Genomic DNA, 24,421 nt, shown 5'->3' on the forward strand with positions numbered 1-24,421 from the left:
CTGGTTTACCACCTATAGCTCGGATACAAGATGTGATACAGGCAGGCATGGAGGCTCTAGTACCCTGTTGTACCGCCTCTAGCTTGGATACAAGATGTGATACGGGTGGGCATGGAGGCTCTAGTACCCTGTTGTACCGCCTCTAGCTTGGATACAAGATGTGATACGGGGGGCATGGAGGCTCTAGTACCCTGTTGTACCGCCTCTAGCTTGGATACAAGATGTGATAAAGGCGGGCATGAAGGCTCTAGTACCCTATGGTACCATCTCTAGCTTGGTTACAAGAGGAAGTGGCGCTTCGGGGAGTGATATCCGGCTAGGTTGCTGGAGATGTATCAGTAGTAGGTACAATGATGGCGTATAGATTGTGTCCGCCCCCACTCAGATACATCAGCCTCCCCATCTCACCTGGCTCCTTGCTCTCTCTCAGGGTCCAGCGCCCGTTGCTTCTGGGAAGTGATGCATTTAGTATGGACTTTCCTGTAATATAAAGTAATGGACGGACTTGTCAGGTAAATCATGTGGGAAAAGAGTTTCTGCAGCAGTCAGGAAGCAGTAGAAGATCGCAGAAGACTAAGCTAATCATGATGACTTTACTAGCAAAGCTCACCAAGAGCATGTGTATGGGCGTATTTACCCTGTGTATGGGCGTATTTACCCCGTGTATGGGCGTATTTACCCTGTGTATGGGCGTATTTACCCTGTGTATGGGCGTATTTACCCCGTGTATGGGCGTATTTACCCTGTGTATGGGCGTATTTATCCCGTATATGGGCGTATTTACCCCGTGTATGGGCGTATTTACCCCGTGTATGGGCGTATTTACCCCGTGTATGGGCGTATTTACCCTGTGAATGGGCGTATTTACCCCGTGTATGGGCGTATTTACCCTGTGTATGGGCGTATTTACCCCGTGTATGGGCGTATTTACCCTGTGTATGGGCGTATTTACCCTGTGTATGGGAGTATTTACCCAGTGTATGGGAGTATTTACCCCGTGTATGGGCGTATTTACCCCGGCCAGTGCGATATCCGTCCGAGAAACTTGGACTGTTGCACTAGTAAAGCAGAAATTTTTCCCGCAATTGTGATGTATTTGGGATGTAAGTGCGTCATCGCGTCTCACGCGCTTCTCACGCTCAATCTTGCTTTACGAGTTATTCTGCTAGATCAGCAGGAAAACAGCTTTAAGGCCATTTCCAGTTAAAGACCGGGCGATCTGTCAAATGGCGGAAACCAGAAGCGCCTGATGGAAACCACTGACTAAAGCGGCTTCCATCATTTTACCAGAAAACAATAGCGCTGCACGCTCTACTAAATAATGAAGGGAAGCTGCGATGGGAGCGTGAACAGAGCCGGACTGCCATCGCCACATCCTCGCGTCCCCACTGGCTGAACCCTACTGTGTAACTACATCAGGTAGCGGCTCATTCTTGTATGAATCCACCCATCCGTCATCCTTACTCTTCTGTTTCTGCAGTCTGAAGATGATCACTGAAAAGATGAAGACCGAGGCAAGGAGAAGAGCCGCAAGAGCAGCACAGGCGATGACCAAAAACTGGTAATCAACGTGGACCTTGGGGAAGTCTACAAGACAAAACACCCCCGGTTAGATGAAGAAGTGTACAATCCATCCCTCCTATAAGCCTCGCTGTCATTGGTGGAGTATATCCTCACTACAATACCATCATCATCTTCAGCATCATTCATACTTAATATCTGAGGATTTTCTGCTCTGTCTGGTCCTGCAGCTATAAATGGCCTCCTACCTGGCGCAGTCTCATTGGTGTTGCCGATTGTCCTGGATTCGGTCACCTTGGAGTCAGTAATGGCACCAGCTAAATGTAAAAGAAACAAAGATCAATTATCAAAAGGAAAACATAAAAACAAAATAATCACTGAGCAGCAGAAGTGCGGTGGGCAGCAGCATGGAGACCACCATGGAGGGTCCTCCATCTGCAAGATAAAAGACCTGTGCTGATAAAATGATCAACCTCTCCATTCACATTGTGTCAGCGCTCTCCTAACCCCACCAGGTGACATCTGGACTACCCTACACTCAATCATAGAATGGTAAAGTTGGAAGAGAATTCCATGGCCATCAGGCCCTATGGGCTCATCGGGTCCTACGGGGTCATCGGGTCCTACGGGGTCACTGGTTCCAACCTGCTCAGTGCAGGATCACTAAATTATCCCAGACAGATGTCTGTCCGGCCTCCGAAGACTTCCATTGAAGGAGAACTCCCCACCTCCCGTGGCAACCTGTTCCACTCATTGATCACCTCCCTGTCTAATATCTAATCTGTGTCTCCTCCATTTCAGTTTCATTCCATTGCTTCTAGTCTTTCCTTGTGCAGATGAGAATAGGGCTGATCCCTTTGCACTGTGACAGCCCTTCAGATATTTGTAGACAGCTATTAAGTCTCCTCTCAGCCTTATCTTCTGCTAAAAATTCCCAAATCCTTGGTAACTCTTCTCTGAACTTGCTCCAGTTTGTCTAAGTCTTGTATAAAGTGGGGTGCCCAGAACTGGACCCAGTATTCCAGATGAGGTCTGACTAAGGAAGAGTAGAGGGGATAATGACCTCACGTGATCTAGACTCTAGGCTTCTCTTAATACATCCCAGAATTGTGTTTGCCTTTTTGGCTGCTGCATCACATTGTTGACTCATGTTCAGTCTATGATCTATTAGTATACCCAAGTCTTTTTCACATGTGCTGCTGCTTAGCCCAATTCCTCCCATTCTGTATGTGCTTTCTTCATTTTTCTTGCCCAGCTGTAGGACTTTGCATTTCTCCTTGTTAGATACCATTCTGTTAGTCGCCGCCCACTGTACAAGCTTTTCTAGATCTTTTTGAATACTCTCCCTCTCTTCCCTAGTGTTAGCTATCCCTCCTAGCGACAAAGGCTGTTGACAAAGGCTACTGTAGCCGAAATGCGTTCAGCGTGGACCTGTGAGCTGTATGCTTTTTATTCAATAAAGTCTGAAAATTTTTTTTTAACGGTAGCAGCTCCTCTCCACTTCTATTTTTCTTCATATGGAATTTAGCCGTCTGCCGCCGGCTGTTTGAGGACGGAGCTCCCGTTGAAATTCAGATCTCCCTGCAAACATTGGAAGATACTGCTGGTGAGGTGAGCTCATATTTCTCTTTTTTGCTTATTCATATCCCTCCTAGCTTTGTGTCATCAGTTTGCTCAGTTTCCCACAATTCCCTCCTCCAGATCATTTATAACAATGTTGACCAACACTGGGCCTAGGACAGAGCCTTGTGGTTCCCACTTGATACATTCTTCCACTGGGATGTGCAGCCATTTATGACCACTCTTTGAGTACGATCACTCAGACAGTTGTGAATCCACCTAACAGTTGCCCTGTCAATGCCAGATTTGGTCATTTTTTCAATAAGTATTGTATGAGATACTTTGTCAAATGCTGTAGTTTCCTGGATCCATCTTCTTCCCTTTTTTGACAATAAGGACAACATTTGCCCTTTTCCAATCTTCTGGGACTTCTCCTGTTCTCCGGAATTGTCACAGATTATGGCGAGTGGTTCAGCAATTACCTCCGCTGCTTCCTTTAGTATCCTAGGATGTAATTCCTCTGGACCTTGAGACTTGGATTCATGTAAGTTAGCGAAGTGTTCCCTCGCCATCTCTCTGCTTATATATAGCCTGTATTCTTTTTTTCCCCCAATAGCACAGGGAAGATCAGTTGATGTTCCATCTACTTTCTGAGAGAAAACAGATACAAAATACAAATTTAAAAGTTCGTCCTTCTCAACATCCTTCTTAACCAATTCACTATTTCCATCTTATAAGCATCCAATAGCATCCTTGACTTCTCTTTTGCTTTTGACTCCCAAATCCTTTTTGATTGCTTTTGGCCTCTGTTACAAGCCTCCATTCATTATCAGCTTTCTCTTTTCTGACACTTGCCCTACAGTTTCTGCAGACCCCATTATATTCTTCTTTAGATATTCCCCCTCTTCCCATTTAATAAACATATTTTCTTCCTCTTTAACATGTGTACAAGTTCTGTGTTTATCCATCCTGGTCTCTTTAAATGCTTCCCATTCTTCCTCCTTTTAGGGATTGGTAACGATTGTGCTTTGAGAATCTCATTTCACAATATTTCCCGACCTTCTTGGACATTTCTGTCCTTAAGAACATCCAGCCATTGGATTCTTCCTACCCTCTTTCTGAAATCCAACCTTGAGGTCTGAGTCTTCTCAGGTCTTCCTCCCCTCGTTATCCAACATCCAAGGATATCATGATCACTGCCTCCTAAGGTCCCGGCCACCCTTACTTCCTCAACCGTTCCCTCCCAAGTGAGCTATGTCAACCATGTTTAGGATCAAAGGACTGCAAAAAATGTGTACTGAAACGTGATCGTCATAATTTCTCCCTAGGGAATTCCTACAGGAAAACATCAAAGAATTATGAAACAAAGTAAAAAGTAAAGAATTTTTGATTAAAAGAATTGCCACAATTTGGGAGAAAAAAATAATAGGCACACAGCCGCCTGGCACTCTCCATCAGAATAATGCATTGATGAAGTGCTCACATGTAGTAGAGCCAGAGACCACAGACCTTGTCTTATGGGTGACAGTGCAAAGGGCACCGAGTGCGAGGAGCAGAAGAAGAGGTCCCACATCACAACACTATGCAGCAGCAGCGTCATGCTGACAGAGCCGGAGCTATCCAGCCTTGCATGCAGCCTTCAGGCGCTGTGCTCTCTGTCTGTCAGTGTGAGTGCAGCGGAGGAGCGAGACAGTAGGGACCCAGGCTGACAATGTCAGTGGTGACTGACTGCACGACTGTAGTAGTGCCCCCCAGAGGAGGAGGGCTTGATTGTGGGACATTGGAAGAAGTTGATGAAGGATGGAATCATGTCTTGGTGCAGGGAACAAATGTGGTGTTGGGGGGCTGGTTCACTGCTGCCAGGAGTATTTTATGCTTTGCCTTTTTTGGGATTGCATAGAATGCCTGGGAAATGTTTGAAATAATCATCATTTCATACTTTGACGTCCCATTAACGATGTTCTTTACAATGCTGGAACTCACACTTTGCCTGTAATTATATATATATACATACATACTTACATATATATACACACTTTTACTTTAAGTCCAAAGTTATCAGAAATCTCAGTCTTTTCAGCAAAAGTAGTAAATAAATGTTCCTGGTACACCAAGCTCGATGTTGTAGATATCATTGTTGGTATGGACATCCAATGTGAGAGTTGACCATACAACAATGATGCCTTTTTGACCATACTAGCGCCGCTATATTGTAGGTTAATACCTGTATTATCTTTGGTAACTTTTCACAAGCATTGCTAATGGTATGGAGCGGCCTCACTGGTGGTGAGGAGGTCTTTGTACTAAGTAGGTATCCTACTGGTGGTCACCGGACGATCTTCTTACAGGATCCATAGGATCTATTCCCTCCAAACCCCAGATCACCTTCAGAAGAGCTCACACCCTGAAGAACACATTAGCACCCCAAGCTACCAGTCAAGTCTCAACTTCTTTCCTAACACATTGGGCTGTTCCAAATGTAACCCTCAATATCTGAGGACTTTCTGCTCTGTCTGGTCTTGCATCTAATTTGCAGCTAAAGAAGCCAGGAAGCTAAGAAGCTATAAATGGCATCCTACCTGGCGCAGTCTCATTGATGTTGGCGATTGTCCTGGATTTGGTCACCTTGGAGTCATTAATGACACCAGCTAAATGTAAAGGAAGGAAAGATTAATTATCAAGGGGAAAATATAAAAACAAAATAATCACTGAGACCCAGAAATCGCATGAGGAAGCTCAGAAGTGCGATGGGCAGCAGCATGGAGACGACCATGGAGGGTCCTCCATGTGCAAGATGAAAGACCTGTGCTGATAAAATGATCAATCTCTCCATTCACATTGTGTCAGCACTCCCCTAACCCCACCAGGCGACATCTGGAAGGGAATTCCATGGCCATCAGGCCCTATGGGCTCATCGGGTCCTACGGGGTCACTGGTTCCAACCCCCTGCTCAGTGCAGGATCACTAAATCATCCCAGACAGATGTATGTCCGGCCTCTGAAGACTTCCATTGAAGGAGAACTCCCCACCCCCCGTGGCAGCCTGTTCCACTCATTGATCCCCCTCACTATCTAATATCTAATCTGTGTCTCCTCCCTTTCATTTGATCCCCCTCACTGTCTAATATCTAATCTGTGTCTCCTCCCTTTCAGTTTCATCCCATTGCTTCTAGACTTTCCTTGTACAGATGAGAATAGGGCTGATCCCTCTGCACTGTGACGGCCCTTCAGATATTTGTAGACTGCTATTAAGTCTCCTCTCAGCCTTCTCTTCTGCTAAACATGCCCAGATCCTTTACCCGTTCCTCATAGGACATGATTTGCAGACCGCTCACCATCTTGGTAACTCTTCTCTGAACTTGCTCCAGTTTGTCTATGTCTTGTATAAAGTGGGGTGCCCAGAACTGGACCCAGTATTCCAGATGAGGTCTGACTAAGAAAGAGTAGAGGGGGATAATGACCTCACGTGATCTAGACTCTATGCTTCTCTTAATACATCCCAGAATTGTGTTTGCCTTTTTGGCTGCTGCATCACACTGTTGACTCATGTTCAGTCTATGATCTATTAGTATACCCAAGTCTTTTTAACATGTGCTGCTTAGCCCAATTCCTCCTATTATGTCCACATGTAGGACTTTGCATTTCTCCTTGTTAAATACCATTCTGTTAGTCGCCGCCCACTGTTCAAGCTTTTCTAGATCTTTTTGAATCCTCTCTTTCTTCTCTAGTGTTAGCTATCCCTCCTAGCTTTGTGCTGAAACACAACCATAGTCTTACAGGTCAGAATATGGTTCCATGAGAAGAGGTCTTCTACTCACGGTCCATGAGCTAGGGTTACTTAACTACCTGACATGTGGAGGTTGGTCCAGACCTTCCCACCAGAGCACCCTCCACTGATGACAGGTAGTCCTTACCTTGACATATCAGCCCTAGAGCCTGAGACTGGATACAAATGTGACGTTTCTTGTCATCGATGTTACAGTCCCAGAAGTCCTGTCCTTCGCTGCAGATGACAGCTGCATATATATGCGAGTGCTCATATCTTGTTTTCTTCCAGAAGGATCCACATCCGAGTAATTTGCAGAGCATAGTAGAGTCGTCATCATACCAGGGACTATCACACACTGTTGCCCACGAGTCATTGAAATATACTTCCACACGACCTGAGCAGTTGTTTGCTCCTCCAGATAGTCGCACATCTCGATTTTCTATGGAGTGGGGAAGAAGAGAATACCATTGACTAACTGATATTCCTTTATTGTGAGACATAGAGAACAGCGTCATGATACTCTAGCGTCTCACCTGTACAGATGACCCCTGTATGTTCTCCTCCTGAACAGTCTTATTTCCTACTTGCTGGTCATTTCCAAAAAAAGTCTTCACTACTGCTGCAGTTTACCTCATTTACATATACTTGTATGGGCCCGCTTCCAAAATAAGACTCTTTTAATGCTGATAAAGCTGAGCCCCACATCATCTGTCGGCATGTGTAGTACCCCAAAGTTGGGGTCCCACAGCACAGTTATAGCCACTTTTTGTAATTATGTGTATATACCTTTAATTGTGTTTAAATATGTGTGTATGACTTTAAATGCTCACACACCTGTCAATTACCCCCTAGCCACTTCAAGGATTGGATAGAGAGTTTTTTCCTATTTTAGGATTGAGCAAGCGAGTCAGTAAGAGGGGAGTATAAAAGGTAGTGAGTGGGCGAAATTAAGTCAGTCTTCCATGTACCGAGCTAAGCTCACGATCTTCCCTGTGCTATTAGGGGAATAAAAGAATGCAGGCTATCTGTAAGCAGAGAGAAGGTGAGGGAACACTTAGCTAACTTACATGAATTCAAGTCTCAAGGTCCAGATGAATTACATCCTAGGATACTAAAGAAAGCAGCGGAGGTAATTGCTGAACCACTCGCCTGAATCTGTGAAAATTCCTAGAGAACAGGAGAAGTCTCAGAAGATTGGAAACGGGCAAATGTTGTCCCTATCTTCAAAAAAGTGAAGAAGGCGGACCCAAGAAACTACAGGCCTGCGAGCCTGACTTTTATACCAGGAAAAGATCTTTGAACAGATTATTAAACAGCATGTATGCAAGTACTTGGATGAGAATGGAGTAATTAACCAGAGCAGCATGGGTTTGTAACAAACAAGTCATGCCAGACAAATCTAATTTCCTTCTATGACAGAATCACTGACTGGGTTGATCAGGGAAATGCGGTGGATATAGTATATCTTGGCTTTAGTAAAGCATCTGACAAAGTATCTCATACCATACTTTTTGAAAAAATGACCAAATCTGGGATTGACAAGGCAACTGTTAGGTAGATTCACAACTGGCTAAGTGATCGTACTCAAAGAGTGGTCATAAATGGCTGCACATCCAAATGGAAGAATGTATCAGGTGGGGACCACAAGGCTCTGTTCTAGGCCCAGTGTTGGTCAACATTGTTATAAATGATCTGGAGGAGGAAATTGAGGGGAAACTGATCAAATTTGCAGACGACACAAAGCTAGAAGGGATAGAATACACTGAGGAAGAGAGAGAGGATTCAAAAAGATCTAGAAAAGCTTGCACAGTGGTCGGCGACTAACAGAATGGTATTTAACAAGAAGAAATGCATAGTCCTACATCTGGGCAAGAAAAATGAAAAAAGCACATACAGAATGGGAGGAATTGGGCTAAGCAGCATCACATGTGAAAAAGACTTGGGTATACTAATAGATCAGAGACTGAACATGAGTCAACAATGTGATGCAGCAGCAAAAAAGGCAAACACAATTCTGGGATGTATTAAGAGAAGCATAGAGTCTAGATCACGTGAGGTCATTATCCCCCTCTACTCTTCCTTTGTCAGACCTCATCTGGAATACTGGGTCCAATTTTGGGCTCCCACTTTAAAAAAGACAGACAAACTGGAGCAAGTTCAGAGAAGAATTACCAAGATGGTGAGCGGTTTGCAAATCATGTCCTATGAGGAACGGTTAAAGGATCTGGGAATGTTTAGCTTGCAGAAGAGAAGGCTGAGAGGAGACTTAATAGCTGCCTACAAATATCTAAAGAGCTGTCACAGTGCAGAGGGATCAGCTCTATTCTCATCTGTACAAGGAAAGTCTAGAAGCAATGGGATGAAACTGGAAGGGAGGAGACACAGATTAGATATTAGACAGTGAGGGGGATCAATGAGTGAAACAGGCTGCCACAGGAGGTGGGGAGTTCTCCTTCAATGGAAGTCTTCAGAGGCTGGACAGACATCTGTCTGGGATGATTTAGTAATCCTGCTCTGAGCAGGGAGATGGACCAGATGACCCTTGAGGTCGCTTCCTAAGCTACCATTCTAGGATCTATGATTCTCAAGCTAGAAAGAGGCTGGGGAGGAACAAAGGAGAAAGCCAGTGCGATGGGAAGAGGAACATTCAAAGTGTGAGTACTCAAATGAAAATCATTTGGGAGTGTTGGTAGAGAAGAGAGATAGAGAGCGAAGAAGAGGAAAGTTCAGTGGAAGGAAACAGCAGCAAGGAGTTGGAGTAAAGAAACAAGCAAGGAACCAAAGCCAGGGAGAAAAGCTGGAGTTTAAAGTCTGAGAAAAAGTCTAGAAGTAATCAAGGTCTAAAAGTGTAATTCGTCATCTACTTCAAATTAATGTAATTTAATCATTGTAAGATCCCACGAGGTGCAAGACAGGCTGTTCTGGGAGACACAAAGCAGATAAATTCATTGCGTATTCAAACCATGAGGGGGGACATGTGCAATAGTGGAAGGCAGAGAAGTAACCGCAAGGAACATGAAAAATAATCTACAGGGATGCAATGGTCATCCAGGCTGACCCCACTGTAGATGATACACAAAGAGCCCCCTGCTGTGTGACCTTGTCCATAGCCAACTGTCCATAGTTATTACCTGATGTTGGAAGAAAGCAGCCACCTCCATTCAGGGCTTCAGACCTGCTGGGCTCCACAACAGCTAGTGCCGGGGTTTGCTGAGTGTGTGGGAACTGCGTTAGCTGGGCTTCTCACAGTGCCCCACTAGCTATGGACAGATGCTGGATCACCGGAAAGAGTTAAAGGGCCACTTCAGTAAAGACACAGTTTAACATCCCTGTCCCCCTCGCCTGATTGGCTGTAACACTCTGGAGGCCACTTCCCTGCAGTGCAGCCCCCCATCTGATGCTTATCAGGCACCGTCTACATACTGAGATTAGATAAATAGAAGAGTCATGAGCAGCATAGAAAGTGCAAGTAAAATTACATCAAGCCTGATGCCTCTGTATTTCCTCCATGATGGAACAACGTTTCGACCATCTATAGTGGTCTTTCTCAAGTTAACAATACAATACACATACCTACATTAATTAAAATACAAATACCAATCACAGACTCATATTTAAAAACCCACCTCCCACAATTAGGTGCACCAGATTTCATCAGAAGGAGTGTGCCGGCATAAACGGCAATCATATAGTGATGAATGAGGCACATGCTAGCAGTACATCAGCTTGATCAATGAGAGTGCGTGTGGCATCCCAATCCACCAACCGCACATGCGTAGACCTCCAGTGTGTCCGGTCACCTGTGTGTTCGACCTCATGTGTGTCCGGATCCTGTATGTTCAGCCCCCTGTGTGTCCGGCCCCCTGTGACTCACAGAATGTGTGTCTCGCCCCCTATATGTTCGACTCCTGTGTGTCTGGCTGCTGTGTGTTTTTGGCCCTTTGTATGTCCAGCTCCTGTGTGTTTGGCCCCCAGTGTTTCCAGCTCCTGTGGGTCCAGCCCCTGGTTCGGGTGTGTTCCCTGTTTGTGTCTGTTTGTCTGGTTTTCTACTGTCCTTGTCTTTTAGTTATTGTCTGTCTCTAATTGTTCCTTGGTTGCCAGCACTTCTGTGTCCGGCCCCCTATTAATCATAGAATGTGTGTCCGGCCCCCTATTATTCATAGAATGTGTGTCCGGCCCCCTATTAATCATAGAATGTGTGTCCGGCCCCCTATTAATCATAGAATGTGTGTCCGGCCCCCTATTAATCATAGAATGTGTGTCCGGCCCCCTATTATTCATAGAATGTGTGTCCGGCCCCCTATTATTCATAGAATGTGTGTCCGGCCCCCTATTATTCATAGAATGTGTGTCCGGCCCCCTATTATTCATAGAATGTGTGTCCGGCCCCCTATTATTCATAGAATGTGTGTCCGGCCCCCTATTATTCATAGAATGTGTGTCCGGCCCCCTATTAATCATAGAATGTGTGTCCGGCCCCCTATTAATCATAGAATGTGTGTCCGGCCCCCTATTATTCATAGAATGTGTGTCCGGCCCCCTATTATTCATAGAATGTGTGTCCGGCCCCCTATTAATCATAGAATGTGTGTCCGGCCCCCTATTATTCATAGAATGTGTGTCCGGCCCCCTATTATTCATAGAATGTGTGTCCGGCCCCCTATTAATCATAGAATGTGTGTCCAGCCCCCTATTAATCATAGAATGTGTGTCCGGCCCCCTATTAATCATAGAATGTGTGTCCGGCCCCCTATTATTCATAGAATGTGTGTCCGGCCCCCTATTATTCATAGAATGTGTGTCCGGCCCCCTATTAATCATAGAATGTGTGTCCGGCCCCCTATTAATCATAGAATGTGTGTCCGGCCCCCTATTATTCATAGAATGTGTGTCCGGCCCCCTATTAATCATAGAATGTGTGTCCGGCCCCCTATTAATCATAGAATGTGTGTCCGGCCCCCTATTATTCATAGAATGTGTGTCCGGCCCCCTATTAATCATAGAATGTGTGTCCGGCCCCGTATTATTCATAGAATGTGTGTCTGGCCCCCTATTAATCATAGAATGTGTGTCCGGCCCCCTATTAATCATAGAATGTGTGTCCGGCCCCCTATTAATCATAGAATGTGTGTCCGGCCCCCTATTATTCATAGAATGTGTGTCCGGCCCCCTATTATTCATAGAATGTGTGTCCGGCCCCCTATTATTCATAGAATGTGTGTCCGGCCCCCTATTAATCATACAATGTGTGTCCGGCCCCCTATTATTCATAGAATGTGTGTCCGGCCCCCTATTAATCATAGAATGTGTGTCCGGCCCCCTATTAATCATAGAATGTGTGTCCGGCCCCCTATTAATCATAGAATGTGTGTCCGGCCCCCTATTATTCATAGAATGTGTGTCCGGCCCCCTATTATTCATAGAATGTGTGTCCGGCCCCCTATTATTCATAGAATGTGTGTCCGGCCCCCTATTAATCATACAATGTGTGTCCGGCCCCCTATTATTCATAGAATGTGTGTCCGGCCCCCTATTAATCATACAATGTGTGTCCGGCCCCCTATTATTCATAGAATGTGTGTCCGGCCCCCTATTATTCATAGAATGTGTGTCCGGCCCCCTATTATTCATAGAATGTGTGTCCGGCCCCCTATTATTCATAGAATGTGTGTCCGGCCCCCTATTAATCATAGAATGTGTGTCTGGCCCCCTGTGTGTCCGACTCCTGGTTTGGGTTTGTTCCCTGTTTGGGTGGTTTCTCCTGTTCTTGTCTTTTAGTTATTGTCTGTCTCTGCTTGTTCCCTGGTTGCCAGTTTAATTATCATTACCTTCTCTAGTTACCTGTAGAATCTGTGGCCCATAAGTATCAAGTCAAAGGATGAAGTGTGATCTCCTCTATTACACCTGTGTGATCATCATCAGTAACTGTCACAGGAAGGTCGGTGCCCCCCTGCAGGCAGTCTCTGTGGTAGATCCATGTAATAGCATCACACAGACTGAGATACTGACTAAAAAATGGGATCACATGACCATCTGAGGAGGCCGGGGGTCTCAGAGAGAAATAACTAATAGAGGTGACAACAGCGTCACAATATATCACTGCTACAAATGACATCACTTTACCTGCTCAGTCACATATGACATTGCAATATATCACAGCTATGTATGACATCTCTTCACCTGCTCAATTACACATGACATCACAATACATCACAGCTACGTATGACATCACTTCCCCTGCTCAGTTACACATGTCATCACGATATATCATAGCTATGCATCGCATCACTTTACCTGTTCAGTTACACATGTCATCACAATATATCACAGCTAAGCATGACATCACTTCACCTGCTCAGTTACACGTCATCACAATATGTCACAGCTACGTATGACATCACTTCCCCTGCTCAGTTACACATGTCATCACGATATATCATAGCTATGCATCGCATCACTTTACCTGTTCAGTTACACATGTCATCACAATATATCACAGCTAAGCATGACATCACTTCACCTGCTCAGTTACACATGTCATCACAATATATCACAGCTAAGCATGACATCACTTCACCTGCTCAGTTACACATGACATCACAATGTATCACAGCTACATATGATATCATTTCACCTGCTCAGTTACACATGTCATCACAATATATCACAGCTACGAATGACATCACTTCACCCGCTCAGTTACGCATGTCATCACAATATATCAAAGCTATATATGACATCACTTCACCTGCTCAGTTACACATGTTATCACAATATATCACAGCTACAAATGACATCACTTCACCCGCTCAGTTACACATGACATCACAATATGTCACAGCTACGAATGACATAACGTCACCTGCTCAGTTACACATGACATCACAATATATCACAGCTATATATGACATCACTTCACCTGCTCAGTTACACATGTCATCACAATATATCACAGCTACAAATGACATCACTTCACATGCTCAGTTACACATGACATCACAATATGTCACAGCTACGTATGACATCACTTCACCTGCTCAGTTACACATGTCATCACAATATATCACAGCTACGAATGACATCACTTCACCGGCTTAGTTACACGAGATCACAATATATTACAGCTATGTATGACATCACTTCACCCGCTCAGTTACACATGACATCACAATATGTCACAGCTACGTATGACATCACTTCACCTGCTCAGTTACACATGTCATCACAATATATCACAGCTACGAATGACATCACTTCACCTGCTCAGTTACACATGTCATCACAATATATTACAGCTACGTATGACATCACTTCACCCGCTCAGTTACACATGATATCACAATATATCACAGCTACGAATGACATAACTTCACCTGCTCAGTTACACATGACATCACAATATATCACAGCTACATATGATATCATTTCACCTGCTCAGTTACGCATGTCATCACAATATATCACAGCTACAAATGACATCACTTCACCTGCTCAGTTACACATGACATCACAATATATCAAAGCTATATATGACATCACCACCTGCTCAGTTACACATGTCATCACAATATATCAAAGCTATAAATGACATCACTTCACCTGCTCAGTTACACATGTCATCACAATATATCACAGCTACAAATGACATCACTTCACCGGCTCAGTTACACAAGATCACAATATATTACAGCTATGTATGACATCACTTCACTCGCTCAGTTACACATGACACCACAATATGTCACAGCTACGAATGACATCACTTCACCCGCTCAGTTACACATGACATCACAATATGTCACAGCTACGTATGACATCACTTCACCAGCTCAGTTACACATGACATCACAATATATTACAGCTACATATGACATCACTTCACCCGCTCAGTTACACATGACATCACAATATGTCACAGCTACGTATGACATCACTTCACCCGCTCAGTTACACATGACATCACAATATATCACAGCTACGAATGACATCACTTCACATGCTCAGTTACACGGGATCACAATATATTACAGCTACGTATGACATCACTTCACCCGCTCAGTTACACATGACATCACAATATGTCACAGCTACGTATGACATCACTTCACCTGCTCAGTTACACATGTCATCACAATATATCACAGCTACGAAAGACATCACTTCACCTGCTCAGTTACACATGTCATCACAATATATTACAGCTACGTATGACATCACTTCACCCACTCAGTTACACATGACATCACAATATATCACAGCTACGAATGACATAACTTCACCTGCTCAGTTACACATGACATCACAATATATCACAGCTACATATGATATCATTTCACCTGCTCAGTTACGCATGTCATCACAATATATCACAGCTACAAATGACATCACTTCACCTGCTCAGTTACACATGACATCACAATATATCAAAGCTATATATGACATCACCACCTGCTCAGTTACACATGTCATCACAATATATCAAAGCTATAAATGACATCACTTCACCTGCTCAGTTACACATGTCATCACAATATATCACAGCTACAAATGACATCACTTCACCGGCTCAGTTACACAAGATCACAATATATTACAGCTATGTATGACATCACTTCACCCGCTCAGTTACACATGACACCACAATATGTCACAGCTACGTATGACATCACTTCACCCGCTCAGTTACACATGTCATCACAATATATCACAGCTACGAATGACATCACTTCACCCGCTCAGTTACACATGACATCACAATATGTCACAGCTACGTATGACATCACTTCACCCGCTCAGTTACACATGACATCACAATATATTACAGCTACATATGACATCACTTCACCCGCTCAGTTACACATGACATCACAATATATCACAGCTACGAATGACATCACTTCACATGCTCAGTTACACGGGATCACAATATATTACAGCTACGTATGACATCACTTCACCCGCTCAGTTACACATGACATCACAATATATCACAGCTACGAATGACATCACTTCACCCGCTCAGTTACACATGACATCACAATATGTCACAGTTACGTATGACATCACTTCACCCGCTCAGTTACACATGACATCACAATATATTACAGCTACATATGACATCACTTCACCCGCTCAGTTACACATGTCATCACAATATGTCACAGCTACGTATGACATCACTTCACCCGCTCAGTTACACATGACATCACAATATGTCACAGCTACGTATGACATCACTTCACCCGCTCAGTTACACATGACATCACAATATATCACAGCTACGAATGACATCACTTCACATGCTCAGTTACACGGGATCACAATATATTACAGCTACGTATGACATCACTTCACCCGCTCAGTTACACATGACATCACAATATATCACAGCTACGAATGACATCACTTCACCCGCTCAGTTACACAGCATTTTTTTTACACTTTACATTTTGTATTTTAACACGTTTCTCAGTAAAGTTCAGCATTTTGTCATCATCCTGCATTCTCTGCATCACAGTCCTTACTCGTTTGTCCTTGTCCCTAAGTTACGTGCGCTACAGAGTCTTTGGACCAGCTTACACACCCCTCAGCTCTTGATCCACGGTGTCATCAGCGTCTTCTTCAAGGACTGAGTCCCCTGTGAGACTCCCTCTTCTTCCACGCAGCTTCAGCTTCCGCACCTCAGGCCCTTTCAGCATCTCTGACCGCATCCCCGCAGCATGTGTTTTGTGCAGCTGACTCTTATACAGCCCATGGCCTGCTGGTCCTTTGCTACCTGCTGCCTGTGCTGCTGTGAACGGCCTCTGTCTCGTCACTGCTTGTGATGCTGCTCTAATACTCTCTATATGGCCAAGATGGCTGCTGACATGTGACCTGGGGGTGGGCTTAGCCCTTATGCACAGGACCTTAGTGTCACAATCATGTGACCTCTGACTCTGAAGGTCCTTCTACCCATGGATTTATATGTGGAGAACATGCCTGGTCAACAGCCCACTCATGTTACGGTCTTCTATAGGAAACCTAATAAAAGGGGAGGAGGTGTTGTGTTGTATGTTAGGAAAACATTCATCTCCACAGAGATTCAAGCTTCAGAGCTGGGAGTTCTGTAGAAACTGTTTGGGTAAGAATACAAGGAGAGAACAACAGAAAGGACACCATTGTAGGCATTTACTATAGGCCGCCTGGACAAGCAGAAGATATGGAGGAACTCTTTCTAGATCAGATGGCCAAGCTCTCAAAGAAGCCCAACATAGTGATCATGGGAGATTTTACTCATCCAGACATTTGTTGGGAATCTCTCAGGTAAAAGTAATGGATCCAACAGATTCTTATCCGCTCTTGCTGACAACTTTATCTTCCAGAAGGTAGAAGAGAAAACAAGGGGATCTGCTATCTTGGATCTAATTCTTACCAACAGGGAGGGATTTGGGGGTCAAAAGCAAAACAAAAGTCAAAGATGCTATTGGATGCTTATGAGATGGAAATAGTGAATTGGTTAAGAATGATGTTGAGAAGGTCGAACTTTTAAATTCCTATTTTGTAGCTGTTTTCTCTCAGAAAGTAGATGTAACATCAACTGATCTTCCCTGTGTTATTGGGGGGATACAAGAATGCAGGCTATCTATAAGCAGAGAGATGGTGAGGGAACACTTAGCGAACTTACATGAATTCAAGTCTCAAGGTCCAGATGAATTACATCCTAGGATACTAAAGGAAGCAGCGGAGGTAATTGCTGAACCACTTGCCATAATCTGTGAAAATTCCTGGAGAACAGGAGAAGTCCCAGAAGATTGGAAAAGGGCAAATGTTGTCCCTATCTTCAAAAAAGGAAGAAGGTGGTTCTCGGATGTATTAAGGGAAGCATAGAGTCTAGACCACAGGAGGTCATTATCCCCTCTACTCTTCCTTAGTCAGACCTCATCTGGAATACTGGGTCCAGTTCTGGGCACCCCACTTTATAATAGACATAGACAAACTGGAGCAAGTTCAGAGAAGAGTTACCAAGATGTTGAGCAGTCTGCAAATCATGTCCTATGAGGAACGGTTAAAGGATCTGGGAATGTTTAGCAGAAGAGAAGGCTGAGAGGAGACTTAATAGCGGTCTACAAATATCTGAAGGGCTGTCACAGTGCAGAGGGATCAGCCCTATTCTCATCTGTACAAGGAAAGACTAGAAGCAATGGGATGAAACTGAAAGGGAGGAGACACAGAATAGATATTAGACAGTGAGGGGGATCAATCAGTGGAACAGGTTGCCACAGGAGGTGGGGAGTTCTCCTTCAATGGAAGTGTTCAGAGACTGGACAGACCTCTGTCTGGGATGATTTAGTGAATCCTGCACTGAGCAGGGGTTGGACCCGATGACCCTGGAGGACCCTTCCAACTCTACAATTCCATGATCTATTATACCCAGGACTGTAACAAGGGGGCGCTCCCTACGTCTAGAGGAAGGTGTCTACACAGACATAGAAGGGATGTTACGGCACTCTGACCCCCGAGCGCCAGATGGGGTGCCCTGAACTTACCGCACCCCACTGTCCCTGCCTACTTGCCTCGACCTGGCTAACCCCAGGCGGACAACTGGGCGGCGGTCCCTACTCTGGCTAGGGACCTGGCTACTACCTAGATGGAACTACCTAACAGGGGACAGAGTGCCGACAGAAAAGGCAGATGGAAATGACCAAACAGAAACAGGCTGAGCTACAGGCACGCTGGAGGAAGCTGACTAGCAGACTAGGAGCTGGCTGAGACAGGCTGTAGACCGAACTAACTAGTGGCTGACAGAACCAATAAGTGGCAGTTAGCTCAGGTCACTGCCAGCCCTATAACTGCAAGACTCCGCCCAGGGGCGGAGAGTGGGAGGAGCCAACCCCCCACACTCACAGTACAAGAGACAGGAAGGGTTGCGAGCGGCGCCCTACGGGCGGACCCAACCACGCCGCCGCACACTGGCCGCCCCACGTCGCCGAGACAGCCCTGACGTCACCGCTCCAGGACGCCGGAGCCGAAGCCGGAGTGGCGCGCGCTGACCGCGGGACCCCGCGCTGCGCTGTATGGTAACATCACCCCCCCTCTGACAGGGGACCTCCGGGCCCCCGGAAACCAGACCAGGCTTATCCGGAAAACGACGGTGAAAATGCCGTACCAACACGGGGATTGGTGCAGCCACCCAGGAATGGTCTTCAGGACCAAAACCCTTCCACGCCACCAGGTATTGCAAGGTCCCCCGTCGCAGGCGAGAATCCAGAATATCCTGAACCTCATACTCGACCTCGCCCCGAACCAGGGCGGGAGGCGGGGGACCAGAGGTGGGCCTCACCAAAGGGACAAAGGGTTTCAACAAGGCCTTGTGGAAAATCCTCTGCACTTTCCACGTGGGTGGCAGCTCAAGTTCGTACGCGAGCAGGTTAAATTACACGCGTGATGGTAAAAAGGCCTACAAAGCGCAAGCTTTAAAGACGGGACCTTCAATCTTAGGTTCCTGGAAGACAGATACACCTTCTGACCCATCGTGTAAGGTTCAGAAACTGAGAGGTTTCTCCCACTGCGCAACTGCATGCGAGACCCCACTGCCTCCAGATTCTTCTGTACCTCCTTCCATACCCCCTGCAGCACATTAGTGGCGACATCAGCTGCAGGACAGGCAGACCGGGTAGGAAGAGAAGTAAGGAAATGAGGATGCTGGCCATAAACACAAAAAAACGGAGAAACCCCAGTGGAGGAACTAGTACGGTTGTTCAGCGCAAACTCAGCCAGCGGCAGAAACTCAACCCACCGATGAGCCTTCTCGCCTGCAAACAGCCTCAAATATTGCACCATATCCTGGTTTTTCCGCTCAGTTTGACCGTTAGTCTGCGGGTGGAATGCTGACGAGAACGAAAGCGAGGTCCCAAGATTTCTGCAGAAGGCCCGCCAAAACTACGCCACGAACTGAACCCCGCGATCGGAAACAATGTTCTCAGGAACTCCATGGAGGCGGACAATTTCTTTAATGAAGACCTGGGAAGTTTCTCTAGCGCCACAAAATGGGCCATCTTCGAGAAACGGTCCACCACCACCAGAACGGTGGTGAACCCTTGTGATTCTGGCAAGTCGGTAACAAAATCTACCGAAAGGTGCGACCAGGGGCGCGACGGCACAGGCAACGGTCTCAGGGGACCCTCCGGACACCGCCGGCGACTCTTGCTGCGTGCACAAACAGAGCACCCCCTTACGAAGTCACGTATCTGACGAGACATGCCAGGCCCCCATTAGAGCCTGGAGCAGAGATCCAGAGTCCCTTGCACCCTCGGATGACCCACGAAAGCGGACGAGTGGGACTCTTCAATAACCGTGAGGCGTAACGATTCTGGCACAAACCATCTGCCCTCTGGAACCCCTGGGGGAGCGTCCTGCTGAGCCCTCTGAAGGCGGGGCATGAGGCCCGAGTCCACAGCCGCAACCACCCCCCCAGGTTCCAGGATATTTTCCGGAGGAAGCGACTCACAGTCGGGCAACCCAAAACTCCGCGAGAGAGCATCAGCCTTTACATTCTTAGCTCCCGGGAGATACGTCACTATGAGGTTTTCTAGAGAAAAACAGTGCGCACCTGGCCTGACGTGCGGTGAGTCACTTAGCGTTGGCGAGGTATACTGGGTTCTTATGATCGGTGTACACTGTGACGGGATGTCGAGCGCCCTCAAGGTGGTGGCGCCACTCTTCTAAGGACCACTTGATTGCCAACAATTCTCGATTGCCCACGTCGTAATTATGCTCAGCCGCACTGAACTTTCGTGAAAAGAATGCACATGGACTGTAGCCAGCCCTCCCGCTAACCACCTGGGACAACACAGAGCCAGCCCCCACCTCAGACGCATCAACCTCCACGAAAAAAGGGCGTTGCGGGTCAGGTTGGATGAGCACCGGGGCGGCCGAGAACGCCCTTTTGAGATGATCGAACGCCTCCAAGGCCTCAGGAGACCATCTTACCAAGTCCGCCCCCTTCTTGGTAAGATCGGTCAACGGTTGAGCGATGACCGAGTAGTTTCTAATGAATTTGCGATAGAAATTCGCAAAGCCTAAGAACCGTTGGAGTGCTTTTAGGTTACCTGGTCGGACCCACTGGGGGATGGCTGCCACCTTATCTGACTCCATTTGCACGGACGTTGGAGAAATTACGTACCCCAGAAAGGACACTTGATGAGTGCCAAACAGACATTTCTCCAATTTGACGAACAACTGGTACTCGCGTAACCAGGTTAGAACCAACCTAAGGTGCTGCACATGAGAGTCCCAGTCAGGAGAGTACACCAGGATGTTGTTGAGGTAGACGACTAAAAACACCCCCAGGATGTCGTGAAAGACCGCATTCATAAATCCCTGGAAGACAGCAGGGGCATTACACAGGCCAAATGGCATCACCAGACATTCAAAGTGTCCCAAAGGGGTATTGAAGGCTGTCTTCCATTCATCCCCCTCGCGGATACGGATCAAATTATAAGCCCCTCTTAAATCCAGTTTAGAAAAACAGTGGGCCCCCACCACCTGATTCAGGAGGTCGGGAATCAGAGGCAGAGAGCACTGATTCTTAACTGTGATCTGGTTCAAGGCCCGATAATCTACACAAGGCCTCAATGTCCCATCCTTCTTCTCGACAAAGAAGAGCCCCGCCCCAGCAGGGAAACGGGATAGCCTAATATGACGTTTGGCCAGGGACTCCGTAATGTAGCTCTTGAGGGCCTCATGCTCCCGCCCGGATAAGTTAAAATTGGCTCCCTTAGGGATAGGCTTATTTGGAATCAGGTCTATCCCACAGTCCCACTCTCTGTGAGGAGGCAGGGTTTCTGACAGACTTTTAGAAAACACATCCCGGAAGTCAAACAAGTATTCCGGAATGAGCGCGGTATCTACTGAGCAGAGAGGAAGGGGAGCAAGATGGCTATGGCAAGATGGTCCCCAATGAGTCAGTTCCCGGGTGGTCCAATTGAATTGGGGGTTGTGCAACGCCAACCACGGCATCCCTAGTACCATGTCTACTGACATTTTCTCCATCACCAGAAATGATATTTCTTCCGAGTGGAGAATCCCCACCATGAACTGTAACCCTGGGGTCCTCCATCGTACTAGGCCTGTAGAGAGAGGGGTAGCATCAATACTAGTAAAATGAATGGGCGTCTTCAGCGCCACCAATTCTGCCAGCAGGGGTCTAATGAAACACATGCTTATTAGGTTAGCGGCTGCTCCGGAATCAATAAATGCCTTCCCAGGTCGGGAAAAATTCTGGAATCTAACCTGACATGGTACCAAAAGCTTAGTAAGTACCTGTAGTCCTAGGTGATCCTCCCTGCAATCGCCTAGGACTCGGAGTTTTCCGCCGGTTCAGGCTGCGAGCGCTGAAGCCTCAGGGGGCAGGTGATCACCTGATGTCCGGGTTTCCCGCAGTAGAGGCAGAGACGATGCAACAATCAAATCCGGCGTCGCTCCTTGGGGTTCAGCAGATCCACCTCCATTGGCTCGGGAACAGAGACAGGTACGGAAGAAGAGGGAACAGGACAGATGACCTCCCTGACTCTATGGGCCTGTCTATCTTGCTTCCCAGCCCTGAGCCTCCTATCTTCCTTCACTGCTAGCTCCATAGCCTCCTTTAAGGACCCGGGAACGGGATGAGAAATCAACAGGTCTTTTACCGCGTCCGAGAGACCCTGCAGAAAAACATCTTTCAGAGCGCTATCGTTCCATGCCGTATCACCCGCATAGCTTCTGAAGTTGGAGCAATAATCCTCCACACAACGCGACCCCTGCTGCAATGCCAACAGCCGGGAAACCGCCAACCCTGCTCAGTCCGGTTCGTCGAAGATACCCCCGAGTTCCTGGAAAAATGCGTCCACGGACTGCAGACAAGGGGAACCCTCAGGAATGGAAAAAGCCCAGGTCTGGGCAGAGCCCCGCAGCAGGGACATTATCAGCCAGACCCTCTGAGCCTCGGACCCGGAAGAACGGGGGCGCATCCGAAAAACAGGCGACACGCCTGTTGGAAAACAAAAAACTTTTTCCTCTCCCCAGAGAACACCTCGGGAAGAGGGCACTTGGGTTCTGGACTGGTTGAGGCGTCCGGCCCCTGCGACAACCCCCGCTGCTCCTGGGCTGCCATGCGGGCGGATAAATCCTGGACCACCGGCACCAGGGTTTGCAGCTGGTTCGCGAGGGAACTGATCGCCTCCATGGGAAAACAGTTTAAAGGGCCAGTTATTATGTTATGGCACTCTGCCCCCCGAGCACCAGGTGGGGTGCCCTGAACTTACCGCACCCCACTGTCCCTGCCTACTTGCCTCGACCTGGCTAACCCCAGGCGGACAACTGGGCGGCAGTCCCTACTCTGGCTAGAGACCTGGCGACTACCTAGATGGAACTAACTGATGGGGGACAGAGTGCCGACAGAAAAGGCAGATGGAAATGACCAAACAGAAACAGGCTGAGCTACAGGCAAGCTGGAGGAAGCTGACTAGCAGACTAGGAGCTGGCTTAGACAGGCTGCAGACCGAACTAACTAGTGGCTGACGAAACCAATAAGTGGCAGTGAGCTCAGGTCACTGCCAGCCCTATAACTGCAAGACTCCGCCCAGGGGTGGAGAGTGGGAGGAGCCAACTCCCCCACTCACAGTACAAGAGAGAGGAAGGGTTGCGAGCGGCGCCCTACGGGCGGACCCGCCCACGCCGCCGCACACCGGCCGCCCCACGTCGCCGGGAGAGCCCTGACGTCACCGCTCCAGGACGTTGGAGCGGCGCGCGCTGACCGCGGGACCCCGTGCTGCGCTGTATGGTAACAAGGGGGTTCTTTACTGTAAGACTATAGAACTCTCTCCTGAGGATGCGGTAGTGGTGATACGATATACGAGTATTGCGATATAGACACTGTTAGGTGTCAGCCATGCTGTTCTGTGGATCAGGCCTTAGATCTATATTCAGCATCCAGTTTTTATCCCCTGTGGCATCTCATGCTGGCCTTGAGTAGTTGGATTACACTTAGAGGTTTACCAGGTTCCCCTGCCTGCTGATATTCCCATTTAGAGACGGCCATTGTCTCCCCTTCCCCAGACAAGAGCTCTGCTGTGAATAACCCCCTTCCTTCTCCCACCTGTATTTGTTGGGTAGTATCAGCATGAAGATACGGAGTTGTATGACCTGCACTGTTAATGTAGTCTCAGGAAGCTCATTCATCTAGCAGGGGGCTTGTGGTTGACACGCTGGAGCTGAACATTTCAGATTAGGGAAAATCTTTTTAAAAAATGACTAGTTGTCTTTGGGCCTAGCCCAATATGATAGATATTTGCAGAATTGGGGCGGCCCAGCTGAATAAAATGCACCCACACACATCTCAGTACGGGCCCCGGAACCCCCTCAGACCTGGATAAAATGTACAGGTCATGCTTGATATCAATGAATAGATAAAATCATGACCAGGAATATGGTAAGCATATCTTCCCGATTAGAGGTCATGGTGCGGAGATATGACCAAAATGGGGAATTATGATTTGTCAGAGCTCCTACGAATCCAACCCTCCCTTCTCTGTATGATGTCAGAGGGGGCAGGGGG

The 24,421-nt window shown here is 46.9% G+C and overlaps 1 protein-coding gene across 2 annotated transcripts in view; it reads right to left on the reverse strand.

The window, feature by feature from the left end:
- LOC136617946 (T-cell differentiation antigen CD6-like) overlaps positions 1 to 24,421 on the reverse strand; it is a 177,700-nt gene that overhangs the window by 122,955 nt on the left and 30,324 nt on the right. Inside the window, exons 2-6 of one of the 2 annotated variants that reach the window (XM_066594293.1) lie at positions 6,995 to 7,288; positions 5,661 to 5,729; positions 1,770 to 1,838; positions 1,465 to 1,587; positions 409 to 480 (exon numbers count right to left, since the gene is read on the reverse strand). In XM_066594293.1, coding sequence (XP_066450390.1) covers positions 409 to 480; positions 1,465 to 1,587; positions 1,770 to 1,838; positions 5,661 to 5,729; positions 6,995 to 7,288 — 627 coding nt within the window. The remainder of the gene's footprint in view (positions 1 to 408; positions 481 to 1,464; positions 1,588 to 1,769; positions 1,839 to 5,660; positions 5,730 to 6,994; positions 7,289 to 24,421) is intronic. The other variant, XM_066594292.1, reaches the window with a different exon arrangement.

This window comes from Eleutherodactylus coqui, chromosome 1 (assembly GCF_035609145.1).
Source record: "Eleutherodactylus coqui strain aEleCoq1 chromosome 1, aEleCoq1.hap1, whole genome shotgun sequence".
Classification (NCBI taxonomy): Eukaryota; Metazoa; Chordata; class Amphibia; order Anura; family Eleutherodactylidae; genus Eleutherodactylus; species Eleutherodactylus coqui.